This window comes from Orbicella faveolata, unplaced genomic scaffold, assembly GCF_042242905.1.
Source record: "Orbicella faveolata isolate gen_17 unplaced genomic scaffold, um_ofav_v1 contig_35, whole genome shotgun sequence".
Classification (NCBI taxonomy): Eukaryota; Metazoa; Cnidaria; class Anthozoa; order Scleractinia; family Merulinidae; genus Orbicella; species Orbicella faveolata.
Genome location: NW_028301564.1, coordinates 14,552,798 through 14,580,610, shown reverse-complemented (window position 1 = coordinate 14,580,610; position 27,813 = coordinate 14,552,798). Strand labels below are relative to the sequence as shown.

The following is a 27,813-nucleotide window of genomic DNA, read 5'->3' as shown; positions in this document are numbered from 1 at the left end:
TTTCATTTACACTGAAATCAATAATAGCCATTGTGGTGGAATTAATCTTGTAATACGCGGAGAATGTTTTCATGTACATTGCTCTTTCCTATTATGTCATTAACAATAATTATTCACTCCCTCATGATTTTAACACTTGTTTTTTAGTTTGTAAACACGGCAGTTCTAACGCATCTCTAATGGATGACTGACCGTGGGAATACATACAACCGTTGCTGACAATTCATTGGAGACATTAGTTTAGATGTTACGTTATTTCTAAAATACAACATTTCAACCAAGCAGTTGTTAGCTTTAAAAGTTAACTATTTTTTGATGTAACAAGTTACCGGCGTTCACCATAAATCGAGTTTCGGCTCTTGCATCAAAATCTGGCCATGTTTCGGTCCGCTCCACTTTACACTCTTTTTGTTTATTATTCTTAAGTCTGTAGACAATTGCACTTCGCAGTAACGTGCTCTAATTAGCAAACTGAAAACGTACTTGGCTTGAGGAATGAAAATACAAGTGGATATTGGAGAGAGGGCAGTCAAGATGGTGTTTAAGTGCAAAAATTGAGCTTCGAAAAGACGCCATTGTATGCGCAAATTATCCAAAGTGTAAACCTTTTTATATCCTTAATTCAGTGGACGGCCGACTGAACTTTAGCATGAGCGGGGCCAATGGCCATTCTGTGGGAGTTGGCGAAAAACTGAAAGTGTTGCTGCGTAAAACAGCAGCTGTATATATATGTTTTGACAGAACAAAACCATCTAGTTTTTTTTTTACACTTAGTAAGATTCTTTTTCCTGTTTAGATTAAAAGAGGTCGTAATACCTTCAATCAGTCATTCCTAGCATATGAGAAATTTATTTCCACACTACAATATGGTTCAAAAATATTCCTGAAAGCTTTTCGCTTGAGCGTTAACCAATCGATCAGGTTTTCAATTACACTGCAACTGTTACTGATTTTACACGAAACCCATTTGTCCTCAGGCCTAGCAACTCCGGTTTAATGTATGCGACTTTTCCAAAATTTATTCTGTACGTGGCAAATGTAAAATTTAAGTTCGACTCTTCCCTTTTTTTTACTTTCTATCTGACATCACATTTATAGGAAATGAAAGCTTGAAGGATTTCAAAAAAATAGACCGTTTTAAGAAAAGTGTTGAAAGTTTTTAGGCAGAGAGTGAAACCGTGAAATATTATCGATATATCGCGTGCAGTGAAATATCGCGTGCTGTTTACACGATGTGGATGGCAGTTTAACAAGCGATGACAGATTTAAAATGCAATGCGGTTTCTTTTGTCCTATTGAAAAAAACGAAAAAACAGCGACAGAACCAAAACACTAATTTTTTTTTCGGCTTGGTTAGGAAATATTTTTATTTTTTTTACATTAGTCGAGAAATTCAAGACTGCTTATCAAGATCTATAAATGACAAAACGGACTTTTTTCCTGCAAGGCAATTAACCTGATGTCTTATCTGTTGTCTGCCGCATTTTCCAACAGATACGATAGTTTTACAGGATTTATCAAGAAATGCGGCAACATTTTTTCGTTTTATGGTTTTTAGATTTTACCCAGTTTCTCGGCGCAATATGCATGACAAAATAATCAAGAAAATTGGTGCCTCGTGACTTTACTCCCGGTCTATCGTTGCAGTGTTGGGCTCCATCCACGACGACCGCATCTTTAATATTGCTAGCATGTTGTTGGCCAATTTCGGAAGAATAACGTACTCCGCCTTTATCTTACATTGCGCGGCGTTTTGCATCCTTTCCCTTCGAAAATGCGCCTGTTAATCAGGGCGATTAGCAATGCAAAAAAAGTCTATCTAGTCTTTGACTGAGTCGCTTCTCTCGGCTGGCCAGATGGTAGTAAAAACGAAAGACCAATGTCACGGAATCTATGAGTTGTCGACATGCAACGAACTTTCTTGAAGGTTTTGGTGATGCTGGGATGTCGTCGTGAGTAGAACAAAGCGTGTTAGCGCTTTTCATGCGTCTTTCGTGATGCCAAACGTGTGATGTCGCGACATCACGTTGCCGAATGTCATTGTCAATCGTTTGGGCGCCCGGGTAAAAATGCTCTCCGCTATAAAGAACGGAGCGCATTGCGTAATGCTCTGCTAAAAAAGAAAAACACAAGTTCGCCGATGATGTCGCTTCATCACTGAACAACCAACTTTTTCACCAGCTAGTACTTGCTCGGTTTGCATTTTTGTGTCCCGGTTTAAAGCCGGAAGTTGTGTGAAGGATTCATCGTTCAGCCCTCCACGCTGCTCTCCATGAAGTCGATTTTCTTCCACAATGACACTTGAAGTTGCACCTTGAATCGAAGGCGTTGAAGTTTGTCAGATGGTGCTTTTTCATGTTGAATTTTGAAGCAGATGGAGAATGACTGAATGACAATGCCAGAATATCATTTACACTATCACCGTGAAGAAATATGCGCTCTATCACCACAACCGAGAAAGCATGTTTCCTCAGTTCTGGCTGGTTCATTCACACGTGCAGCCCGAATTTTGTTTCAGCCCTTCCCCTGACGTATGTATGTATTGCTCCATTGATAGTACAATGAGTGGGTATAATTTAGGAAGATTCCAAAAACTATTTCACTTTAAGTCGGTAAACATCAAACAAGTTGATCACTCCAATTTTGTTTTCTTTTAGGCGTGGGAAAAGAACTAAAAATGACTACGTGATGGAGCATAGAATCATTAACAGACAAATCATCTTTAAAGAATGCTGTCATCGGCAAACAGAACGACTCGCCAAAACAACAGGAAATACCTCCTTGTGGCTAAATCCTCCAAATTGTTTTCACAGGAAATGTTGATTATTAAGAATAATGAGGAAACATACGAGATAGCTTAGAAAGTCGAGTGAACACGTAGCGGAGATCAGATTCTGCGAGAGTCCTTTTGTATTCTGGTTTTGAAGTACGATAAAAAAGTGAACATACTAAACCAGAGTAAATATATTTAAGTGAGATGTTTTGTAATCTTTTCTGGTGGGAGTGCCGGAGCTTTCTGATCATGGCATGATAACATGCCCCATTTATCACAGCTGAATTGCACCCACAAAATCCAGAGACCACTGCTTCAATTGTCTGCTAAAAGCTTGAAGAAGTAATCGATGGATAAGCTGAAAGATGAGTTCCTAATGCTTTCGGTACGGCAAATTCAGAATATTCTAACGTTTACAATCCTGTACTTACGAAGAATTAGGCTGTTTATTTTTCCGAGCTGGGGTGTTAGGTTTCTTTCCTGCACCTTCAATAGTTTTTCTGTTTTCAAATGAGCAGTTTTGCTGTAATAGAATGGTTTATCGCTGCCCTGAAATGGCTTCCACCCTCACTGTTGGTCAGTATGACCAATGACTTTACAATTTATCGATTTAACGTATAAACTGTGATCTGTTTTGCCATGAAAAAGAAACCTCGATCTGCTGATTTCAACGGCTTTATACCGCCCAGGAGGAAGGCGTTCAATTTAGCGCCTGATCTTTTCATCGACTTCTAAGATGAATTCTAAAAAGTTGACCTTCTGGCGCCATTGATCTATGATCAAAAAGCCACTTCTGTAGTAATCTAGTTCACCAAAAACTCGCTTTTTGCCCCACCATTGTTACATATTTGCTGATAGCTTAGATCGTAGATTGAGAGTTAAGAATCTTGGGAGGATTCCTGATAACAGCTTTGCTATGTACTGAACAGTTGTGCTGGCTAAAGTCATGCCATGTTTGAATTTTTGCTATAGGAAACGTACACCCTTTAGAAGAATTTTTGAATAGTTTTAAGTTTTCCCCGATGCAAATTCGCATTTCCTTTCATAACGAAAAACGGTATGTCAAACTTTGCGACAAAATTCTGCCCTCAATGATTCAATTTTCATGTTCTTTTATGTCAAAGATGAATGTAAAAAATGTTTAAAATCCACCATTCTGATCTAACTTCATCTTCTAAACTTTAAACATATACTACAAGATTTTGGATGCATATCTATTTGGACGCGTAGAAGTGTTAATTGATCGCGAAAAACTGCGGCAAGAAAACGAAGTGACCTAAGAGGATTGCCTGGAAAAAGACCGAGAACTCCGCTAGGAATAATGAAAGAATAACGCAGACTGTTTTTTTTCCAAGCCTCTCGGAGCAATTTCGCGCTTTTCAAGGGATCTATAGACGTTCTGGGTTTCAGGATGAAAGGCAAAGAGCAAACTTCAAGTTAAAGGGACCCATTCCAGTGCTTGTGTAGTGATGGGCACCTGACAATATTTGCACTGTGTCAGGGTCACGTGAAGCCAATAGGACAGTTCGCTTCTCGGCGGCGACGACATGGCGCAGTGTTAAAAGGTTTTAATTGATTGTTTGCTAAAGGTAAAATTCACTTATTGCTTCAACGTTCTTGATAAGTTCATGCGTGGTCCAAACGAGTACACTGCTCTACGCGTCTCTCGAGAGGACGTCGTCAGGCCGCGAAAATGTCGCTTAAACATCCAAGTAGCCGCAAAACAGCAAATCTGTCGAACAAAGCTCGAGCATTTTCGATTGCCTCCCTCGTGCACAAAGGTAAGCCCTTTTATACTTCAGCCGGGTCAAGATTATTCTTGCGGAGTCGGCGTAATGATGTGTTATCCGCTTTTCAGAGGGACTCGCGGACAGAAGAGACGAAAGCGATGACATAGTCTTTTCTACGGAGAGAGAGAATCGAGACACGCCGGTGCCGAGAAAAAAACTCAAAACCTTGAAACCAGAGGTGATACTAGAAGGCAAGGAACTGTGGAACTGCTTCTATCGGCTAGGCACAGAAATGATAATTACCAAGACAGGAAGGTCAGTTAAACTTTGCTATTGCACATTCGTGCGATAAGATAATTATTTACCTCAGATCTGGGAATTACGGTGAATTATACCGGCGTTTATCCCGTGCGTCTTTATTTAAGGGCTTTGGGGGTCCTCTTTACTTCAGGTTATTTAAAATTATTGTTTTGTCTAGTTGTCAACTAACGCGTTTTGCTTGTATCGACGGATTCGGCTTGCAATTGATACCTACGATAACACAAAGTGATCGCTTTGACAGGAAAATGACTTCAAATGCGGTTTATCCGTTAAAACTCTTTAACAGCATGTTTTCAAACAACGATGTGTTACTGTGGTTATGCCCTTTGTGGTTTGCCGCTTGCTCGCGAAAATCAGACGGTCTTAGCATTCTTCGTAACACTGCTTTTATTGCGCTATCAGCGATTTAATCAAGAACTGTGCAGTTTAATTTTCGAAACAAAAACAAAATAGCAAGTTTCTAAACGTTTAGTTGAAAGAAAATCTACAGTATACATGTTAATATAACTTGAGCTAATCTGCGAGTAATTGTTTTGGAAAATTTGCTTTGGAAAAAAGGCGAGAAAAGTACTGAAATGTGAGCTTTGAAAAGTGTATGGTTTGCACTACTCAACACTCCCTAATAACAACAAATTCGCACATTTTCAACAATTTGCTGCACTACCATTACATAGCAGCGGGCATACTACTACATAATACTTGATATAATATTCCTCTGCGTCGAAAGCGACAGTATTTTTAGCTCTCAAGAGTCTAGAAATGAGGGAGAAATACTGAGAATTCGAGAGATACCTAACTGAATGGGAATTAAATAAAACGCATGTAAAAAGAATGCAATCCAGCACGCTCTTTCATTTTCGCAACTTGTGTGGTTTTGGTCTAAAATTCTGATCTCCTGTCTGCCCTTGTCTCGTTCAATTTTTCCGCTTTTCTTCTAAACCAGCAGTTGAACTATTGAACACTTTTGATATCAATATTATATCACAAAGTCCAAAAACCGCTTCGGGGGGTTTCTGCCAGCGTTTTTATACTATTACCTTTTTTTATATAAACTCGCGTGACCGACTCCAGCCCGAATTTCATCCAAATTTAGAAAATGTTAACTCTTTTGTCTCTAATGATTTCCATTTACGCGTACATCTGAAATGAAGGCTTTTCTACTTCTGCGACAATTAACGGCAGCGTGGCCGGACAGGAATTCCTTCTTCAGTGCTCATTCCAAATTTCGCTTTCAAAAGTTAAATGGAATAAAGCACGAGGTGTGGAGCACATCGGGGACAAGGGGAGAAGAAGACGAAAGTGCAAGGTGCAGGTGCGTCATTTGACCAGCGTCTTGCTTCAGACGGGGGAAACATGACCAACGTGGTGCTCCGCCAAAGTTTTTGTAGTCACTGATACACAGGTTTTTTCTCATAATATAGACGCAGTATAAAAGCCACGAAATAAAAGCTAAGCGCGCGGACATGATTTAGGTCACATTCTTTGTAGTACGACTTCAGTTATTTTAAGAACACGCTGTAACATAACCCCTTTCATGGATTAAAATTCACCGTTTCCAACTTGAAATTTCTCAAACATATTCCGCAGTGAGATGTAGGCGAATTTCCGTCGTTCATTACTGAAGAAAACCCCATTAAGGGCGGGAAACGAGGCTTTTTACGAAGTTTAACGAAATTTTTACGCATTTAGACGAGAGTTTTCACTTTTTTTTCTTATAGAAAAAATAGCGCTAAGTTATTGCTTCTCTCACAGCGTTGACGTAAAGTTATTTCGAGCCTATTCAGTCACAATTTTCGGTAAACTGAAGCAAGTGAACACAGTGATCAATAAAAACTTTCTCGGTGTGCCTTTCTCCGTAAGCACCTGCCGAGTCGGTAAGGGATAACTAAGTTAGCGTCTCCATGTATTCAGTGGGACAACACACATTTTTTTCTCCACTTTCAACATATAGAAATTTTCCGCTGGGATTCCTATTTGCAAACTACGCAATCATATTTCTTTATCTACAACTTTCTTTCCGACATTCAAGGGTCGATTTTGCGAAGTTTCTGGCTTGAACCTAAAACTGTATTAAGTTTCAACATTTCAGCCCACTTGAAACTGAAACTTAGGAAAGTAGCACGCGAAGCTGGTCACGTGATAAGTATGCGAACATTAGGGGCGAGACGTTGCGACGGGTTTATGACAAGAGTAATTTTTGTCTTTCACTTTTCGACAAACAAAACAATCGGTTATCTAGGGCTTTTGCCGCTATAGAGATCCAAAACGGATGACACATACTTTTTAAAAAGAATCTTATTTTCACATGACTGTAAAAATATCTCAAATCGATGACTTTTAGCAGCAAATAGAAGACGATTTGAGTCGGCAATCTCTTCACAGAGTTTAATACACTTTTATTCCATTCAATTAAGCCGATGTTTTAAATTTTAATAAGCTAAATGACGCGACTTTCCCTATTTTAAGGCGAATGTTCCCGACAGTACGTGTGTCATTTGTGGATCTGGACCCTGATGTCAGTTACGCTGTCTTGTTGGACATCGTTCCGTTGGACACGAAAAGACATCGGTATTCTTACTCGGACTCCGCTTGGTTTGTTGCGGGAGAAGCTGATGCTGTGCCCCCAAAAGTAACGTGCGTTCACCCTGACTCCCCATTTACAGGGCGGCAGCTGGAGGGACAAGTGCTCTCATTTGAGAAAGTCAAGTTAACGAATAACCGGGATGACAAGCGGGGAAATGTAAGTGCAAGACATCTAGTCAATATTTACTTTCAAGTTGATAACAACCCATGTAAGACTTCCTTATTTCGCGAGTCAGTTGTTTATCTGATCAAAAACTAGCCCCGCGCGGGTCCGCACTTTTCCGGCTGTTAGTCTTGAGTAGCGTTCTTTTTGTTGTGCTTATAAAAACTATAAAGCCCTTTTACATTAGTACTAATTATTTTTTAATTAACAGAACAAGAACGGCTATTAGCGCAATTAGTGATGTCCTTTTTGTAAAAACCGATAATTTAGCGTTCGGAAAAAAGCATTTAGTCGAATTGCACTCTAAAATCATCACGCACGTTTCCGTTATTATTTAAAATCGATCCGCGACCAAATTTAAAGTTTTAAAGCTGTTCTGTTTTACACGATACGGTGTCCCTATCATGTGCGCCCTCGGTCCAAGTCCTCAGTGGTTTTCCCATGAAAGGCGTACGGATTTGCAGCTTCATTGCATTAACAAAGTTTCAGCACTTTTTCGAAATTTACGAGCCATAAGTTCGGCCTCGTTCAATATAAATACCCTATTTTCGTTACGAATTTCCAAAAAGGTTTCAGAATTGGGTGAAAAAATTGCCGGAAAAACTCTTGGAAAAATTATGCCGCCTTAAGACGAGAGGAGTTCATGGTAGAAAATATTAACCCGATGTGCGGTGAAATTTGCCCCTATAGTTTTCTTCAACCTCATAAGCAACTCGCGAAAATAACGAAAAGAAATCGGCACGAAAATAAAGGCCTACAACACGTAAACTGTCTTCACCATATTTCAATTACAAAACTTTCACGCGGTTTCGTTTTATCTTCGTTTTCATCACAACTGTTCACGACTTGACTTGTTTTGAGTTGTGGCTGTGTTTGCCTGCTGTCAAGTAGTTTTGACAGTAAGGCGATCCTCTGCTTGGAGTTATTCCCGGTAAGCCATTAGCCAAGTGTGATACCCTTGGCCTTATTCCGCTGGAACAGCAAACAAAAGCGAAAATTCACCTGTTAAAATTTAGAGCAACCCAACCCACTTCAGTTCGTAACAGAATAAACAAAACTTAACGTACACGGTTTTCAGAGGACTTCAGTTGGAATTCTTTTTGTAGAATTTTCCTCAGTACTGAAAATAATCTGTTGCAAAGTTTCTTTTGTTTTATTTATTTGTGTTTCTGAACTTAACAGAATGTAAATGATTTAGTAGTACAGAGGACTATACCTCTCTTGTTACTTGTTGACATGGAATTTGTATGCAATAGACGCTATTCTCCTCTTTCACAATGTCGAATGGAAAACCCGCAACGGGTGTTACACAGCCAAATTGATGACAAAGTCGCCATCTCGTCCAAAGATGTCGAAATTTACTATCTATAATTAAAGAAGAACAATCTACCTGCGTTATACTGGTTCCTAAAAGGTAGCATTTGGTTATTATTTAATTCATTTATTTCATCCATAGCTCCAATTTTAAACACTCTGTGATCAGTTGTTACTTGCTTCGCCTTTCGGTCACCCTGGTGGCTTTAGTTTCTTCAGTAAGACGACTGCGTTTAACTATCTTAAAAACTTTGGCCTGAATTTTTCAAGTTCGTCGTCGTTTATAATCCGTGTTAACCTTCTCCATCCTTAACCATCCTTGCAGCTGTCCTTGTTCCATTATTTTTATTACTATTTCTTTGGTGTTTTTCTGTCTTAATAAACTATTATCTTCAGGTTTCTTTCAATTTACAGGTACTCTTGTACGTGGCCCAAACAACTCAAAATACCGTAGCTGAGTTCCCCTTAAAAGTCTGCTCATTGATAATTTTCGCTACTCATGTAAAAGCTGGGTATATGCCTTTGATAATATAGTGTCATTTTTTACGGAGCCCACTCGTCCATTGAAAACCTCAGTTAAACATTGAACCCTAACCCTAACTAGATTCTAGGGTTTTGGGGGTGAATTTTCCGCGTTTTTATTGAATAAGTTCTCGTCGTCAAATTTCACGAGTTAATTTGTGAAGCTCTGTCCAGCACAGTATCTAACGCAAACTACATCATGTAGTGGTTATTTAGAATTGGTTACAATCTACCTTTTCTATCGCCAAGTTTACGATCTGGTCACGACTATGTCAAATCAAAGAGCTCCTGTGGGGCAACTCGTGAATGCAAACTGGAGCCAGAGGCCGGTGGTCGCTCAAGGGTGTCGAAAAAGTACGTTATATTGTCATCAGCAGTTTTGTTGCGCTGTTTTTTTGTTTGTTTATTTGTTTTTGTTTTTGTTTTTTTTGCTTTTAATTTTCCATGAAATGATGCAAACCATTTGAAAAATTCTCACAAGGTACGTCTTTGCACTTACTTTTAGTGACCGTATAGTAGTGAAGTCATCAGTGACTTTAGGGAGCTTAGTCATGGCGTTTTGAGTTATTTTGGCCAGGTACAAAATTACCTTTGAATTGAAGGAAACCTGAAAATAGAAAAACATCAAAGAGATGATAATAAACCGTAAAGGAACAAGGATGGTCAAGGATGGAGAAGGTTTGCTCGAATCACAAAAGACAAACTTGAAAAATTTATGCTAAACTTCTCAAGATGCCCAAACCGTGATGTAGTTAATTTAAGCAACCCCCTAAAAAGCCGAAATGTAAACATCACGTGTATATATGGCTTTTTATTGAACTGTCTATTCAGCGTTTTATGGAATGTGATGAACGATCAAATTCTTGCCATGGTAAAGTTCCATCAGTTTCATTAAGATTAAAGGAAATAAACAAACAAATTCCTGCAAAATTCACAAACGCCTGAGCAACCATTCCTGCTATCCCCAGCTAAATAACCCAAAACATCCTCGTCACTTTAATTCCATGAGCAAGACCCAAGAAAAAGTACATCACCCTTGTGACAACATGGGCGAAAATATTCAAACTAGTATTATCTTTTAAAATTTTCAGATCATTTTAAACTCGATGCATAAATATCAACCAAGAATTCATTTGATCAAGAATCCAGAGGAGCAAAGCGATTCAACGGACTTAACGAGAGCAGAGACCTTCGTTTTTCCAGAGACGACATTCATGGCTGTCACATCATACCAGAATCACCTTGTGAGTGTTTAGCAACGGTGGCAACCGGTCAAATGAAATGAATTCCATATCACGTAAACATAATGACAAGAGAGAGACGCCTCGTCACTCTCTCGGAAAGTTCCTCCTGAGTTAATTATTTTAACTTTATTTTATAGTTACATTACTCCGCAGTGGCTGAATTGTTGCATGAATGTGTCGTGGGTGGATGTTCGTTCGGACTTATGTCCTGAATCAACATTTTTGAGGGCAATCGAATTGGCCATTGTTTTCTCCAATGCCAGGAATTTAAAGTTGATTTAACAATAACCTTATAGAATCCATCATGGAAGTAAAGTGAACTATACAAAGAAAAAACTCTCTGAGTGTCTTCACTCGACTCTCTACTCTGTTTACTATTCTACCGGGAGTGAAAAAAGTGACGTGGACTTTATACTACTACTAATAATAATAATAACAATAATAATAACTTTATTTATCCTGGTAAAGACCGATCAGTCGATCAAGATATAGATTGACTGGTATTTCATCAGAGTCAGCTTAATTGCCAGCAATGTAAAATGTTCTTCAATATTAAAATCACAATTTAAATTTAATAAAGTAAGAGATTTTCTTTAAAATAATTTTGCAGATAACCCGCCTCAAGATTTACAGCAATCCATTTGCCAAGGGATTTAGAGATTCAATTAGGTTCTTAGGTGACACGGAAAGGTTTGTGTAAATTTCTCTCAATAAAATAACATAGGTCTAACTTCTGAAAACCATTCAATAAAACGGGTCCGAAATACGACGACAATCTCGTTCCCAGAGAACGCGATCCTTTTGGCTAGCACCAGCGGCTACTCTTTCTACGCATGCTCAGAAACCATGAACTTGAACACATGCGCACAATCAAACTGGAACTAGGAATTTTTGGTTCCTGTTTTTGATTTTGCCAAGAGCGTCGATCGATTGCTCGATCACCACCGACCGAAAACCCGTGGGTTCTGGGTACAAGAATTGAAATACTAAAGAATGCTGTTATATTTTACTTCCACAGAGAAAGCTACCTGATGTCAAATGGCATTCAGGCGTATGAAAACGGGGACGGCGCATGTTTCCTTTCAAGTGGAGCGCTGACCCATGGCTCACGAGACTTATTTAGTGAAGGTTGGTACAGTTTCATTTGCCAGTCTCTTGAATCAGCACCAGTCCTCCTGTATTCGAGAAGCCAAACGGTTTTTCATGAGCTCTCGTGTTCAATATGCAGAAGACATTTTTAATATAATTTTATGAACCCATAAGTATCAAAAGTTAATCACAAGAAGCTGCACATTAATAAACGGATAAGCTGTCAGCGCTCAGAGCGACGCTTTACAACTCGTTAGGGGATCTTTGATCAAATATCATTGTTGACGAACGTGTTGCGCGCGGAGGTAAACAACAATCATTTGGTAAACAAGTTATGATCATCTTTTGTATAGATGTTGCCATGGCAACAGTTTACCCAAAAATCCCTAAAATGCAGGTTCTTATCAGCCTTTAAAAAATGAGCTTTGTGACTCTCATGTTTTTATCGAATAATCAAATTGTCATGACAAATCTTTCAGCAAAGTTTTAAATAATTCCCACCTGAGAGGTGAAACACAGCCTAACAACTGTTTGTTTTTCTTTGTAGAGTTTTACCAAGTATCAAGTCCACCCCAGTGGGGGCCATGGGAAGACCTCTCTTGTTGTCACACAAATGACGTCTCTATTGCGAACAGCTGTTATCCGCATTCGATCCAGTGCGCGGGCTCAAATGATATCTACCCCAGAGCGCGTGCGTGTTGGCGCTGCCCAATTTCGCATGCGGAAGAGGGGCTTATGATAAATTACTAACTCTAAACAATTGACGAAAATTTGAGTGTGAAAGCATTACAAGCGTAATGAATAAGCTTCGAGCTTCAAATTAACGCGAAAATAAGCCATTTGTCTTTATACGATAGATCTGAGATATTTCTAGTTATTTATTTAAACGTTTTGTGGGAGTTTGAACCTTTAACAATTAAAATCCTCTCTTTAGAAAAAGCAAAAGGTCAGTAGCTTGTGCCTTGCTAACTTATCTAGAAATCGTAAACTAACCGTATGTCTTCAACAAATAATTTATGAGGAATTATAATAACTTTTAACGTTTCTTTTTGACTTTTGTGATTTGTTGTTCTTTCTAAGCTTATGAGAGATACTTTTTGGTGTTCCGTAAATCTCTCACAATATTTCTATTTCGGAGGATTGAGAACTTTTTGAAAAGCGGAAACATCCGCTATCATTTGAAATAAGCGGTGAATTAAATAACAGATAAATAAATTTTCAAAATAGTAGGAAACATTGCATGCTAAATTTCTAAAAATACAGTGAAACCCCGCTCTACGGACACCCGCTTAATACGGACACCCACTTATAACGGACAGTTTTCTTTGTCCCGACAACTAAAAAGCTCATATATTTTCTTTTAAATTAGCCCGCTTAATACGGACACCCGGATAATGCGAACACTTTATCATGTCCCTTTGGTGTCCGTATTAACGGGGTTCCACTGTAATTATTTCGTATGGATTATATGAATTAAGAATGCTTAGCGCACGCTCTTTAGATAGTCTTTAAGTAACTTTTGTTTTGTTTCTTTAAAAATTTAATTTTCCTATGATGCAAAAAAACACGGCTTCTTCAGCTCCGTGGTCTAGCGACTGGATACAAAGTGTTGCCTTTAGGAGTTTCTGTGCGCGTATGATGATGTATTGAGATGTTAATGTTATTTACCGTGTGGCCGACCCGTTTAAAGGAATCTGGACGGTTTGCCATACTATATACGGACCTCTCAACCAGAGAGTAACTAAACAAACTATATTTAACGAAAAAAATAGAATTTGTCTCACATACCGGACAAATTAACAGCGGATTACAACCGCACTGTATTTAATCTACGTGATTTTTCTATGACAAATTTTAGGCTTCCAAAAAGTCTGAGCCCTTGCTTCTTGTTGATTGGTCAGTGACGTTGCTAGGTGACGTGACGTCATTACGTCACTCTCATGATGCAGTTGCCGTGACAAGCATGTTATCACCGGACGATAGCAAACGGAAGCTTTCAAACACGTATTTCTTTGAAAATTGTCGTATTTTTGTTTGTCTGTTAAGTGACAGACTTAGCTAGCTTGTAGCGAACGAAAATTACTGCAGAGAATACAAGATTGTAAAAGTTGTTTGCTGGTCTCAAGACCATTTGTAAATTAATTCGATCGATTATTATTCTAACGATCCCAAGTTGTACATATTACTTATTATGTGTAGCTAGGAGGAGAAGTGTTCAAAGTTACAGTTCCTGAAATAAAAGTTGTGTTCTTCAAAGTGAAATGGAGTACTACTTTAATTCCGACGATGGGGTGGAGGGGGGTGGAGGGGGGTGGAGGGGGGTGGAGGGGGGGACGTGTTTACATAACACGGGGATTGGCGGCTGCCAAATGACAACGCTACTGTTTTTCAGCAAGGCGCAACTGAAATAAAACCTAATGTAATACGAAGGCTTTACACCGAAATTAAACTACAATGTCCTATTACGCAAAGCACTCACGGCTTTATTCAAAGTTTTAACCTGGTTTGTTAAATCTACAGCTCTTTTATAACAGTCAACATTTTCTACAACTTTTCTTGCAATATGTTTCCATGTAATCTTTGTACGAAATGCAGTATCCACTGTTTGCCCGTAGGCCACAGTTGCTGCCTTTATCTTGGCACGCATCTAGAAAAAAAAGAAATAACAATTTATCTATTCAAAAACCTATTTAACAAACAAAGATACAAAGACATGAGCTTCACTCACTCTCCACACAAAGACAACTCTTCTGACAGTTCAGGTCCATGTAATCCTTATGTTCAGTTTTACAGAATCCTTGAGAGGCCCAATAAGGACAATACCTGTGTTTGTCAGTGTAGCGACAACCTAAAAACAGGGTGTGATTAAATTAAAATTGATGAGGAAAATGTATTATTTCAAACTTTCAAACAGTATTTGAAACGCCCAAGTCTAATCAACAAGTCCCAGTCTAATCAAATTTGAGATCAGATCAAATAAATTGTCATGGAAAACTTGAAAAGCAAGCGCTTCGTTTCTTCTCTTTTTTTTCTTTTTTCTTTTTTTTTTTTTTTCACTGTAGTGAAGTGGTAACGCTGGAAACCTAATCTTTCCAAATTAGTTCGACAGTCAAATCACCTTGGTATGCTCCACTAGTTTTGGCTGATCTGTAAGTAGATCATGTTGATCTTTTGTTCCTAAGGTTCCTTAAACACAACTTTCAGGCGTTTCACCAAATTCTATCCAGTTCTCCAAAGCATAAAAATTGAAAATTCAAAGCGTTCTTGACGTGAAACAGATAGTCGCAGTAGTCGTATACTCGTCCCCTAAGGCGAGGCCGCGATCCTTTTGGTCGGCATGCTCAATCGAGTCCGGCGAGTGGTCGTGATTATTGGTGCTGACAAAAAAGATCGGCCTCTGGTGACGAGAATGAGATAATCGATCTTACCTCCTGGTGAATGAATGGTAGGTTTTAATGTCGGTGGGTGGTCTGTTGGCTTGGTTCTACAGTACAGGAACCACGCCTGCTGGATGTCTTTAGCACTTAGTCCCCGTGTGTTTCCGAGGCGCGTGTCGCCATTTTTACGAGCGATAGTTGTGCGGCCATTCATGCTGAAAGCACGCGAGTCATAGTGCATTACACTGTCATAGTCATACGAAACACCAAGACTATTGATTCGACCGTCTGCATACTTGTGGAACGCATATCTAAACCCTAGCAAATTAAATCAAAATTAAATCGTCAGTGACTAGCATAAAATGCATTTAGTAGACCAAATGCCCAAAGTGCTCAAGTGCCCAAATCTAATTATTCGCACATTTTTGCCTAGTTAACAATTAGACGTCGAGCTATAGGTTTCTATCCATTGATATACGGCTAGATTACTCCGAGTCAACGATCAAAGTCAATCAAAAGCGAGAGGAAACTGTCTGAACAATTTGAGCATAATCTGCTTGAAGATCAATCATTATGGTGCCTTGTATACTAATAGCGCTCATGTTCCACGAGCGACAGGAACTTGGCTGCGCTGGGGACTCAGCCTAATTGTTAAAAATTTCGTTGGAGTAACACAGTGGTTAAACGGCTGGGGAGTTGAACTCTGAACATACATAGCCCATATGTTCAGTCCAGCATTTGTACTCGTGAGGGCGAGACGCCCGGACCGTCATCCTATCTAAGGACTGTAGCAATACTCCTAATCTCCTCGCTTTTTGGACACCGGAGTTAAGCGCTGGCACTGATGAGGCACGAGATCTGGCTCCTTCTATGTCAAGGATAGGACAGTCTTTCAACCTTTTCATACTTACGGGGGTAGATATTGTTCCAGTAAATGTTGATGTAACGGTCTCGGTCGGGCCGAGACTGCTCGTGCCAGAACCCCAGAGCATGACCTGGAACGAAAAACACATCAAACAAGGTCGTTAACAACACTATGCCGATAAAATCTTTTCTACATCGCACTTTAAAACCCATACACCGTGCTTCAGAATAGCTTACCTATTTCGTGTACTACTATATGAAGGTGTTCACAGCCTCGTGCTATGGAAATCCGCTGAAACCCTCCTTGCCGTCCCACGTTCGAAAAACACCTACAACAACAGACAAGAGTCAGCTGAGATGTAGCTGGGCCGACAATTAACAGAGATTTAAAAGGTGACAAACTCTTTACTCACCCTCCCCCAGCAAAAAAAACTGATGTAAGACCGCTGGTTTGTACGCTGTACGAAGCGCAGGCACGGTACGTGTTTTACCCAGTGATCCATTGCTTGCTTGATTAAACGATGGGCGTGACCTGGAACCCGGGAACAAAGTACATTTATGGTATCATAGATATGCAATGCGTGCAAAGAGCTACAGCAATATATCTCATTGCGCGCGTTAAGTGCGTGTCAGTGATGCTCGTGTTCAGTTTTTCACGCATGCCAAAATTTACTAGCCAAGGCCGGGTAGTCTAAAAATAATATATCAATAACATTTTAACTGCCGTATCCCATAATAGTAATTAGTTGTCGTTACTTTAGCTTACTTCACCTTTATCAATGAAAGCATGGGCATTCAAAAGTGTTCATTTTGTTTTTACATCTACAGCTATCTTGAAACACAAGGTTCGACAGTCAAAACTGTTGTTGGATTCTACAGTTTATATTCTCGTATGTTTGCTTTCTAGAGACATTGCTTTAAAAATAGTTAGAAAAGACCTGTGCCTCCCGTTACATTGTTCAACCTAAGATAAACATGGAGAAGAACTGTACATAGAAAATTCTCCGTTCACTTACGAACACTCGGTTCAAGTTGATACGGGATCTCCGGTACTCCATTCCCGCCAATCCATCTCCTTGCGAGACTTGATATGGCGGCTCGTTTAGATCGCCTTGTTGGACTTGTCTGACTGTCACGCGATTTGTTTGCATTAGATGGATATAGTCCCATGTCTCGCAACTCCTTTCGAATGTCGTCGGTCATCAAAATGTCACCTTGAAATAGCTCGTATCCGTCTAGCAAGAGAGAGGCGGATTAAATTATATTCAAAAGAAATTGGTCTTTGCTCGATTATCACAATGAAATGTTTATCCCATCTTCAGTTGTTCAATATTTCAATTCTCCAAGGTGATGCTACGATCAATAACTAGCGATCGGTATTGAGAATTCATATGTTGATCTGTATGAGAGAGAAGATGGGTTACTGACCTCTACTTCTTCCGTTGTTGCCGTTCGCTTCCATAATCATTGCAAAAGCTGTTTTTGCTGTGTTGGTTTTGTCGGTTTTATCAGCTTCTGCTAGTGTAGTGTCATCACCTGTTCCAGCAATATTAACAGCAAATATAAGGCTCTAGACTGCAGAGGACCACAAAACATAGAATGAAATAGCTGACTTGTCTGTTTCTGGATCCCCTTTTTGAGAAATGTACATACCAGAGACTGGCCACTTCAAGCATAAACCAAACCAAATTGATCAGGTAAGGCAAATCCTACGAAAACTAATTCTTCCCGCAATGTTTAAGCATTAAAACCCTTCTTTTGCTCCCTTCCAGTTCAGTTCAGTTTTTATTATTGCACACTGTTTACAAAAAACAACAAAACAACTTCCGGCCCCTTCGTTTGTAATTGATCTGGATAGAACATATCCCTTGGATTTTAGAATAACCCAGGGACAAACCCATGCGTTAACCATGATCCCAGTCTCTCTCTTCTCAGCGACAAGGGAGGCTAAGGAGACTGAGGAATATCGAGGTTGCCCGTGTGTTCAATCGGCTATGGCGTCATGTTACCATATACAGTGGAATCCCGATTTCTGGAACCCTAATGTTTTTCGAACCTCCCGATAACTCGAACCAAAAGTCGTTTCCCTCTCCTCAGTCGAACACTGTAAGTTTATCCCCGATTTCTCGAACCATCCGATTTTTCGTTTCCCCTGGAGGTTCGAAAAATCGCAATTCCACTGTAGTAAAGAACGTGTTACTGTAATGGAGTATGGCCTTTTCTTAACTGTATGAGAAATCAGTTGCTTTGTGAGCTCGGAACGTACAATTACAAGGGTTACACCAGAAGCATATCACCTATGCTTCTGGTTACACTCAACGAAGACAAACGAACAAATTTTGAAAGTTTCGATAAACTAAAGAAAAAGAAAATAGTCTAAAAGGACTAAAATGCAACAATCTCGCTTAGGGACATTTTGCTTATCGCTCCCCATGCAACTTGCAAAATATTCAGCTGCTCAGCTTATAAAGATCTTGGATAGCACACAAGCCATATTCATGAAGCTGGATAAGATAATAAATCAGTACGTCTTCTATTAAAACGAGGCCATTCACGTCATATTCAAACAGGTAACTTTATGTCCTTCATTCATCCGTCTTATCCGTGACTAAATCAATACTGAAACAATTCAGCTTACGTACCTTGATTCTGTATACTGCGCGCTTGAACAGAAAAACACAAAACAGCAAGTACCAGATTTCCAGTCACACCTGAGTTCAACATCACGCAGAGCATAGAGAGAGGGAAAATACAGCTAACGGCCAGTTGTTGAGCTTTCCTTGCATGCAGACAAGCGCTACTAATATGTTTTTTTCTCGCGTAATTTTGTTGAAGATGCTGACAATGTTTCCGTTTTAACCTCTACCAGACACCGAATGTGGTTGCCTCCACCCACCCCCACGTACAACCGGCAACCCACATGCCCCGCCTCATGATTCATTCACACCTTTACATTTGGGGAGACAATGTGATAAAAAGTTACCTCTTTCGATTCCACGCTAAGAAAACAGTTGTCTTTAAAGATTTCGATTCATGTTCTCAAACATTTGAAATGTTTGAGAAACTGTTCATCCGTCAATATTATACTGCTAGTTGAGCTTCAAAGGCAGTGGGGAGGACCGGAACATCCGGATGCTTGCTAGTAAAATACCCGGCCAAAGGTAAAACAACAAAAGCTAATAGACAGCAAACATTCCTTCATTCGATCAAACAGTCATGCGAACTCAAATCTTCAGAGAGCGATGAACGATTGAGATAAGCCCATTTGTGAAGAATTTTTTCATTGGTGATTCTCCTTTCTGCCTCGTCTCGGCCACTTTTTGATCTCGCTCGACTATCTGAAAACTGCACCGAGGGGAGAACTTTGCAGTCTACTGGTTTTCCCATCTCCCTCCCCTTTGAACGCCTGCCAGGCAGACTAAAATCACATTTATGCACTGGCTAATTTATTCCATCTATTACAGGCAGACCGATACTATTACTTAATCCACTAAATTATTGTAATTTAGTTACATTACATACATACATTACATACATACATTACATACATACATTACATACATACATTACATACATACATTACATACATACATTACATACATACATTACATACATACATTACATACATACATTACATACATACATTACATACATACATTACATACATACATTACATACATACATTACATACATACATTACATACATATACATATTACATATGTATATTATATTTTAAGGTAATATTACGTACTCATATGGGATCGGGATACGGAAATAAATTGTTGTTGTTGTTGTTGTTGTAGACGAAAAACAAACGATTACTTCCGCTTCAAGCAGCGACTGCAAATATTTCTGGTGTGTAACGAGTCTAACAAAGAAGTCTTTTAGATGTCACCGAACAAACCCGCATTTCTCGCTCGAAATAAAAAAAGGTAGAATAACAGACAATCATTATCTGAAACATGGTACTCTTCAAATCTCTGGCACATCAGAATTTCCATACACCACAGAAGCATGAAGGAATTTGAATCTTTGGACATCTGCACAACTCTCAGAACACTGGGCAAATTTCATTTTTGTCTGAAAAAGAAGTGCCTTTGCGTGACGGCCTTCTCTTGCCGTTTTTCGCGATGCGCCCAAACTAACTGAACTGAGCTAGGGACGGCCTGGAAATTACGGCTGCGAGAGAAATTTGCTGCTGCTGTTCGGCATTTGAATTTAAAAGTAGTAATTTTTTCGCAACAGTATTGACGTCATAAGGTCCTTTGTTACCGCCAGTCACTTCCGTCACGCCCTTGTACGTGTCTGACGCCACAAGTGCGTGAAAAGCCTGAAAAGTGCATATTGATTAATTCGATTCGAGATATAGCTCCTGGTATCTGATTTTAGATTATTCTGCCAAAATGTAATTTACAATTACTAAAAACCTTCACCAAAATTAAATGTAAATTTATATGTTCATCTTCCTTCTTTTAATTTATTGGAATGCGTGACTTGGGTCGAAGCCAGGCCTGTAATGTTGGTAAATTATTTTTCATGCATTGTGATTGTAAATTAATCTAAAGGATAACTCAAGTTTTGCCCAAGACGCTACGAAGAAAGATTATGTCATTTGCGTTAGCTTTATAGCAGAGGTTAAAACTCTGGAAAAAGGTATCACGCATGCAAACAGCTGCGATGGTTCGACCTAAAACAAAGATAATGAGGCTATAGTGTCCATATCGCAACCTAATTAGGAATATGCAAGCACCTGACTATTTCCCGCGGTAAACACTTTTGATCCGGTATAATTTACTCTGAGAGCATAAAATCGTTTAGCGCCGGCCCCCGCTTTTGCAAAATCGAAAATTGAGTAACAATTTGCCCTCGCTAATTCGTCAGGCCCCTGTCTATGACGTAGATAGCGCTTGCCCCATTACCAAATATGTAACTCGATGTTTTAGTCGTGATGCCGGTCCCAGTTTCTGCACGCCCCCTTTAAGAAGGAAGCATTTATAATAATAACAAACGATATATAAAGGATAGACTGCAGCATTCAAGATACATTGGTTCCGCAAGTGCGTTCAACTGAATTAAGAGTTTGCAAGCTGTAGGAAGAGAAAACGATGCTTCGAACAGCTCTGTTTGCCGTTTTTCTGCAGTTGGCTTACTGTGTTTCTCAACCAGGGGAAATTCAACAGCCACCAGGTAAGAGAGAAGAATTCAGGCTTTTACAGTGCAATACCGATCTAAAGATAGACAGTCTTGAAAAGTTTATTTTTCCATTTTGTCTCTGAGAATTCGGCAGACGAATCGAAATATTCCAATATATTCTTTAGCTTAGTCTATTTTCGTTACTTTCTCTCATTGAGTTGTGTGTATTTAAAAAGTGTGATTTACCTGTTTCAAAACTCTATGAAGTTTTCACTTGATCTCAGTTTTTTCAATGTTAATCGACTGAGCTTCGAGTGGAAAAGAAAAATCAATAAAAATAATACCGCTTATCGTAACACGGTATTTTTAATACTCGTCTTGCTTATTCCATAGCTCCGGGTAATGGAAGAACATTGGAAGGAGATGTCTTAGTACGGGCAGCTTTCCAAGTGATTGAAGAGGCTAACACTGATGTTGGAAATTTACGACGTAAGTATTTTTTCAGACGCTAATATATAAGGTCTAACAAAGCGCTTATAGTCACTAAAAGTGTTGTATAATTAAGCAGTTAATTAAAAAGTGATTCGTTTGACTTTTGTCCCTCTATGAGATTTAACCCAACAAAGGATGATCATGTTTTAAACTCAGCATATTTCGTTGATTGCGTGAGTTCTTTTGGTTTCGTTTATGCACCCCATGAAGGTCGTTCAAAGGTGCTCAAACATCATTCTAGTAGCACAAACCAGCCGTCTTTAACAAAACACGGGATTGATGCTGAAAACATTGGCCAAGGTTACTCCAGTTGCCTTGTGTTTTCCTCTGGAACGCAAAGAATGAAGGTCGCTCAAAGGCGCTAACATCCAGTTCTCGTAGCATGAACCAGCCGTCTTTTACAAAACACAAGATTGTTGCTGAAAAAAAAAACTTGGCCAAGGCTACTCCAGCTGCCTTGTGTTTTCCTCTGGAAGCGTAGAGATAGGAATTTTAAAACCTATTCATTGATTTTTCCGCACGAAATAAGGGAGCAAAAACTAAAATAAAATGTGTTTTTTGAACTCAGCGCAAAGTCGGTAGAATCAAATATGAAAACCATTGCTCATCACCAGTCTTGCAATATGCGATTTTTACCCATTCTAGTAACGGACAGACACCGAGGCGATTTACATGAAGGAGACATCAAACTGACTCACGCCCAACGACGACTGCTTGGGCTTCCTGTTCAGCGGGGTGATGGTGGACGGCAGAAGCGTGCAGCCATGAAGAGTCTGGCCCGCCGATGGATGGATTCAAATGGCCGACCTGTGATACCGTACCGTATTGAAGGCAGTGTTGGTGAGTGGGGCAACTTAAAAAAGTGTTACCCTAGGTCAACTTATTCTTTAAAAAGGTTGTACCCTAGGGCAACTTGTTTTTTAAAACGTTTTACCATAGGGCAACTTATTCTTTTAAAAGTTTTACCCTAGGGTAACTTTTTCTTCAAAAATTACCCTAGGGTAACTTATTCTTTAAAAAGTTTTACCCTAGGGCAACCTATTCTATAAAAAGTTTTACCACAGGGCAACTTATTCCTTAAAATATTTTACCCTAGGGCAACTTATTCTTTAAAACGCTTTACCCTAGGGCAACTTATTCTTTAAAAAGTTTTTCCACAGGGCAACTTATTCCTTAAAAACGGTTTTAACCTAGGGCAACTTATTCTTTAAAACGTTTTACCCTAGGGCAACTTATTCCTTAAAAGGTTTTACCACAGGGCAACTTATTCCTTACAAACGGTTTTACCCTAGCGCAACTTATTCTTTAAAACGTTTTACCCTAGGGCAACTTAGTCTTTAAAACGTTTTACCCTAGGGCAACTTATTCTTTAAAAAGATTTACCTCAGGACAGCCTATTCTTTAAAAAGTTTCATCTTAGGGCCGGCTCCTCAAACTCGGTCAGTTGTTTGCCTTTTACAACCAAGCTCTCTCATGGTAACTCGCTAAACTGTGTGCCATAGTTTTTATCAGTATTTGGTGGGATTCATGCAACAGTATTTTTCATTGTCCACTGTACGGCCGATGCCAGGACCGGAAGGAAAATTAGGAGAGCGTTTGATTTTGAACTGTGGCATGACTCCAGTTTGTTAGAAGAACGCTTTTAAACAGATGATGAAGTGCTAATTGCATAGATCATTCAAATGCATGGATCAGTGATCTGCAAGGCTTCAGTCTAATGACCATGATAACTACTTTTAACGAGAATTTTTGTCTTTGTCTGTCACAGCGCATGCCCGCGGTGTAATCGATGCAGCTATTAAACACTGGATGACTTACGTTCCTTGCCTCAAGTTTGTACTACGAGCTCATCACCATGCCAACTACGTCAGCTTCTTTGCTGGAGGAGGGTAAATACATTTAAATTTTGATTTCTCTGGTACAAAACCTGAAAGAGTGATAACGTGAGACGAGAATGTGCACCTGAACTCAGAGATAGGTGTAGAGGTTCTGACAAGAGAGCAAAGCTAGAGTGGGCGAGCGAGAATTTGGGAGGATAGAGAAATTTTCTGAACGTTCAAATCAACCTGAGAAAGAGTGCTTTTCTAGTTTCGCGTTTGCATGAAATGTCTCCTATATTCTTCAGAATTGCATGGTTCGCCAATTTCCCCGTTCAACATCAGGCTGTTTGCCTCCAGTTTATCTGTTCATGCACTGAAAATTGTCATTCATTTTCTTAGATGCTACTCCATGGTTGGAAGAATCGGGGGACAACAGAAGATTTCTATTGGTCGAGGCTGTGAATATCTTCACACTGTTGTTCATGAAATTGGTGAGTTGGTTGAAACATATGAGAATTAATAAGAAAACTTGAATTAAAACTAATTGAGGAATGAATGATATAATAATGTAATAAATTTAACTTCTTTTTTAAAATTCTCTATAGGACACGCCCTCGGGTTCTGGCACGAGCAGTCCCGTCCCGATAGGGATCGCTACATCAATATTCTCTGGAACAACATTCCAAGTGGTAAGTAAAATAAACCAATCAAAATCGGGAGTAAAAAGAAAAATACGCAAGCGCAGGAAAATGTGTAGCAGGTGTCAATGGCTGGAACAAAATGTAACCAATAGCAAGCACAGGAAGAGTCACGCGGTCTTCATTGCACAATGGCAATTTACATTGGTATTTGATCGAACTCTCAACAGCTGCAAAATAGTTTCGATTTTACCGTTTGCTTGGACAGGGCAGTTTCCTTTTGCGATACTAGCTAGCACCATAAAGTTCTTTAGGCCATTTTTACTCCCTAAAATTAATTCTAATAAATTAAAAAATAAAATACGGTTAGCAAATTGAAAAACTGGCTACAAATTACCATAGTGTACGTAAGCTAAGTTTGTCAGAGAAAGATTTTTCAATTTGAAAGTGTGAGTTTATTTTTTTATTTTTTATTTTTTTTCGTGTAACTTGCTCGAAACTCCGCAATGAACAGTTTCATTGACGGCGAGCAACTTCACTTCATTTCAAATCTAAAATCTTTTCCATTGTCCAGGAGTCCGCTCTCAGTTCACCATAATGCCCTCAAATGCCATCAACTCACGCGGGGTCTCGTATGATTACGACAGTGTCATGCACTATCACTCCACTGCTTTTGGAAATGGACGGACAACCATCACACGTAAAGACGGAAGCACAAAGCTGGGAAACACGCGCGGGCTGAGCTCCAAGGACATTGAACAAGCGGAAAGGATGTATTGCAGTGGACAACCCACAAGCAGGCCTGTCACTCCAAAACCGCCCACGGGTAAACAACAATACAAGAAACAATACAGTTCTGTAGATAGACATGCCCTCTTTAAACGCGTCACGCAATCACGTCACGCAATGTTTCCTTTAAACCATTGTGTGACAAGTCTTCTTGTCTCGTTTTATCCATTTTAGTAGCCTATTACTTTGTGTCTCCCGCTTGTTTCTTCTTCCCCGTGTCCTGCGCTCTTAGCTGGGTCTCTGTGCTTACATTGTCCCAGGGTCAGAGGTCTCAGAGATGGCCGACAATAGACCATTTTACAGTTGTCTGCTCAGTGACCTGGCCTTTCTATGGCAGCGAGGCTAGATTTGACCTTGTTTTGATACAGACCTCACTGCTTTTGTTGTGTAAAACAAGTTGTTCTGATGCTAACTAGGTGCATTTACATGACAAAAGCAGTGAGGTCTGTATCAAAACAAGGTCAACTCTAGCCTCGCTGCCACACAAAGGCCAGGTCACTGAGCAGACAACTGTAAAATGGTCTATTCTTATGATATGTACATGTTCTCTCGATAGGCTGTCAGTACAAAGACGGATACTCCAGTTGTCCATCTTGGGCAGGCCACTGCAAAAGCGGTCAATGGCAGTCATTCATGCAAAAGTATTGTAAAGCAACCTGCTTCTGTAAAGGTAAGTACTCAAACTTCAATCTCGGTGAATATCAATGGATAATCTTTCCTAGCTTTTCCTATATGTTGTATTTATTGTTCAATTGTCTGTTTCTTAGATACCAGCTCATGTCGCGACCAACACCGAAACTGCCAAGCCTGGAGACAAAGAGGTTACTGTCAGGGGAGGTACCAGGTGTACATGTCCGCCAACTGCAAGAAAAGCTGTGGTATATGCTAAAGAATCGTGTCCTGCGAATGAACTGTACAATCGATGATTCTAAAACCAAGTAGAAGAAGACTGAAGCCTGAAAAGAAGAAGAAGAAGAAAGAGGAAGAAGAAGAAGAAGAAGAAGAAGAAGAAGAAGAAGAAGAAGAAGAAAAAGACCACGACGACGAAGAAGAAAAGTGAACTCACTCACTAAGCTAAAAGTGGAGAAATACACTTTGTTTTCCGGAGTTTTTAGTTTCGTTTGTAATAACGTTTTGCGTTATTTCATCATAGATGCGTCAATCCTGTTAGAAATTGTATATTAGCTGCTATATTTATAAGAATGTCCTACGTTTTAAATAAAAAGTGCTTTTCCTTGTTGTATATAGATTTGTCACAGACTCTGTCTCCTGTACTCTTGTCAGTTCATTTCAGGTTCTTCTTGACATGTTCGCCTCTTTCGTTCCTGGTCTTCTCTGAAAAAAGGCCCTGCTAAAAATTTTATGCTCTCTCTCATGAAGGGCATTTTGGTGTGTAGTATCTCGATATACTTAAATTCTACCATTCTTGTATTTCAGAAGGATGAAAACAAACAGCGGTTACAAACATCACCAATAGACAACGCATGGTCTAAAAATTAATGTATCAACTTGACGTTTCGTATGTTACAACATGCGTTGTCTATTTGTAATGTTTGTAACCGCTGTTTCTTGTCGCTGTCTATTAGAATGTTTATGATTTTACCATTCCTGTTGCCCTTCATGCGTAACCCTTAAACATGAAATACAACAAGTAATGAATAAAAAATTATATAAGGATGCAACAAAATATCCATAAAGTCCTTTTCTTTTTCATTTGGAAAAAAAGAACGATACAAGATTAAGATCATCAGTACAAACGAAAATGTACCACAACGAACCAGGCGATAAGATAGGTTCATCGTTTAGGTTCAGATATGTTTCTTAAAACATTTGGTTGCCGGACTACAGAGACTCAAATTATAGATTTTTCCAGAGTTCACATGGTTGTCTAAATCCCTCTAAATAAACGTCCTATGGTGGCTGCTTAGCCTGTGGTGTGTCCTTTGTACCTGTATAACGTTCTGTTGGAAAGAGATTCTTCCCATAAAATAGTGTACACAATGTTTCTTATCCAACGTTTTTGCATGTTCCCCGAATTCCGGAGAAATTGAAGCACACTTTTCGTTACATGTAGTCAGTAATACATAATCCATTACTCCTCGATATTTTGCCAGAAATAGTAAGAGTTTGAAAAAACGGAAAGTTACCAAGGAGTCAATATAGACAGTATGCAATATACTCCAAGTATATCACGAGGCTTGGTGGCCTCCTAGCTACCAACACTCTTTGGTCGCCGCGCAACTTCCCCCCCCCCCCCCACCCCCCCTCCTCAACGTTCGCTGGAGAGGAGTCCTTGACGAGCTTTTATAAGGACATCTCCGTATTACAGCAGCCTGGTATTCAAGTAGCCTCCTGGCTACGAGTACGCAGACGCTTTTTGGGCTTGTCACGCAATCTAACCCAAAGAACGTCTACGTAGGAGGCTTTTGCGTAAGAGGCTCGTGCACACACGAACTTTGCACTCAACTCGCACATCGATTATCTCGAGAGAAAAAACAGCATCTATTTTCGTCTGCATTTGGAATTCCACAATCTGGTTGAAGCTTTGTCAATTTCTCCCCCGGGTTCTCCGAGCTTAATCCGGGAGCTTAATACCCTAGCTCGGCTGCAACAGATCACAACAGGGAATGGAGCGGCAGGGGAGGGGGAGGAGGGATTGAGGGGGCACGGAAGGCGTTTTCGTCCCCCATGTCAAACAGATTGCTCTGCTCACAAGTCTGTACGTCATTTGGCGAAACCTGCCGAGTTAATCGGTCTGTGTATGGCAACGTTTAGTTGAGAGCAGATTGTCCATTTCCGTGATGTACGATATCCCAGACTAGACTAAGCATAGACAGTGTAACGCATCACTGGGCGGATTTCTGCCTGGAAATACAATACACACTGAGTATACGGTGTCATGTTATTTACATCTTTCATCAACAAACTGGTCAACAAAAAGTAATTTCCTGGTTTTTTCT

The 27,813-nt window shown here is 39.6% G+C and overlaps 4 protein-coding genes across 7 annotated transcripts; 2 read left to right on the top strand and 2 right to left on the bottom strand.

Annotated features, from left to right (window-relative positions):
* The first annotated feature begins 1,318 nt into the window (after positions 1 to 1,318).
* LOC110066969 (T-box transcription factor TBX20-like) lies at positions 1,319 to 14,001 on the top strand. Of its 3 annotated transcripts, none has more exons than XM_020774234.2 (8): positions 1,319 to 1,952; positions 2,658 to 4,554; positions 4,632 to 4,818; positions 7,291 to 7,564; positions 10,498 to 10,650; positions 11,261 to 11,340; positions 11,669 to 11,778; positions 12,287 to 14,001. In XM_020774234.2, exons 2-8 carry the CDS (start codon positions 4,467 to 4,469, stop codon positions 12,487 to 12,489), a joined length of 1,095 nt encoding a protein of 364 aa, XP_020629893.1. In that variant the 5' UTR covers positions 1,319 to 1,952; positions 2,658 to 4,466; the 3' UTR covers positions 12,490 to 14,001. The 3 variants fall into 3 exon arrangements, with proteins under 3 accessions (XP_020629893.1, XP_020629892.1, XP_020629891.1); XM_020774233.2 differs by having other exon boundaries at positions 1,319 to 2,535; XM_020774232.2 differs by having other exon boundaries at positions 1,319 to 4,554.
* A 198-nt stretch (positions 14,002 to 14,199) lies between these two features.
* Positions 14,200 to 16,309, bottom strand: LOC110066997 (zinc metalloproteinase nas-15-like). Of its 2 annotated transcripts, XM_089274138.1 has the most exons (5): positions 16,218 to 16,309; positions 16,028 to 16,111; positions 15,168 to 15,434; positions 14,468 to 14,587; positions 14,200 to 14,386 (listed from the first exon to the last, which is right to left on the bottom strand). In XM_089274138.1, exons 3-5 carry the CDS (start codon positions 15,355 to 15,357, stop codon positions 14,274 to 14,276), a joined length of 423 nt encoding a protein of 140 aa, XP_089130264.1. In that variant the 5' UTR covers positions 15,358 to 15,434; positions 16,028 to 16,111; positions 16,218 to 16,309; the 3' UTR covers positions 14,200 to 14,273. The 2 variants fall into 2 exon arrangements, with proteins under 2 accessions (XP_089130264.1, XP_089130265.1); XM_089274139.1 differs by lacking the exon at positions 16,218 to 16,309 and having other exon boundaries at positions 16,028 to 16,193.
* LOC149103431 (uncharacterized) lies at positions 16,238 to 18,939 on the bottom strand. The gene is made up of 5 exons (XM_089274140.1): positions 18,623 to 18,939; positions 17,409 to 17,516; positions 16,997 to 17,215; positions 16,394 to 16,512; positions 16,238 to 16,309 (listed from the first exon to the last, which is right to left on the bottom strand). Exons 1-5 carry the CDS (start codon positions 18,714 to 18,716, stop codon positions 16,247 to 16,249), a joined length of 603 nt encoding a protein of 200 aa, XP_089130266.1. The 5' UTR covers positions 18,717 to 18,939; the 3' UTR covers positions 16,238 to 16,246.
* Positions 18,940 to 20,150: 1,211 nt separating this feature from the next.
* On the top strand, positions 20,151 to 26,096 carry LOC110066976 (zinc metalloproteinase nas-4-like). Its single transcript, XM_020774243.2, has 9 exons — positions 20,151 to 21,168; positions 21,508 to 21,603; positions 22,252 to 22,446; positions 23,375 to 23,495; positions 23,826 to 23,917; positions 24,032 to 24,115; positions 24,639 to 24,890; positions 25,410 to 25,523; positions 25,621 to 26,096. The coding sequence occupies exons 1-9, from the start codon at positions 21,087 to 21,089 to the stop codon at positions 25,740 to 25,742; spliced, it is 1,158 nt and encodes a 385-aa protein (XP_020629902.2). The 5' UTR covers positions 20,151 to 21,086; the 3' UTR covers positions 25,743 to 26,096.
* Positions 26,097 to 27,813: the final 1,717 nt, after the last annotated feature.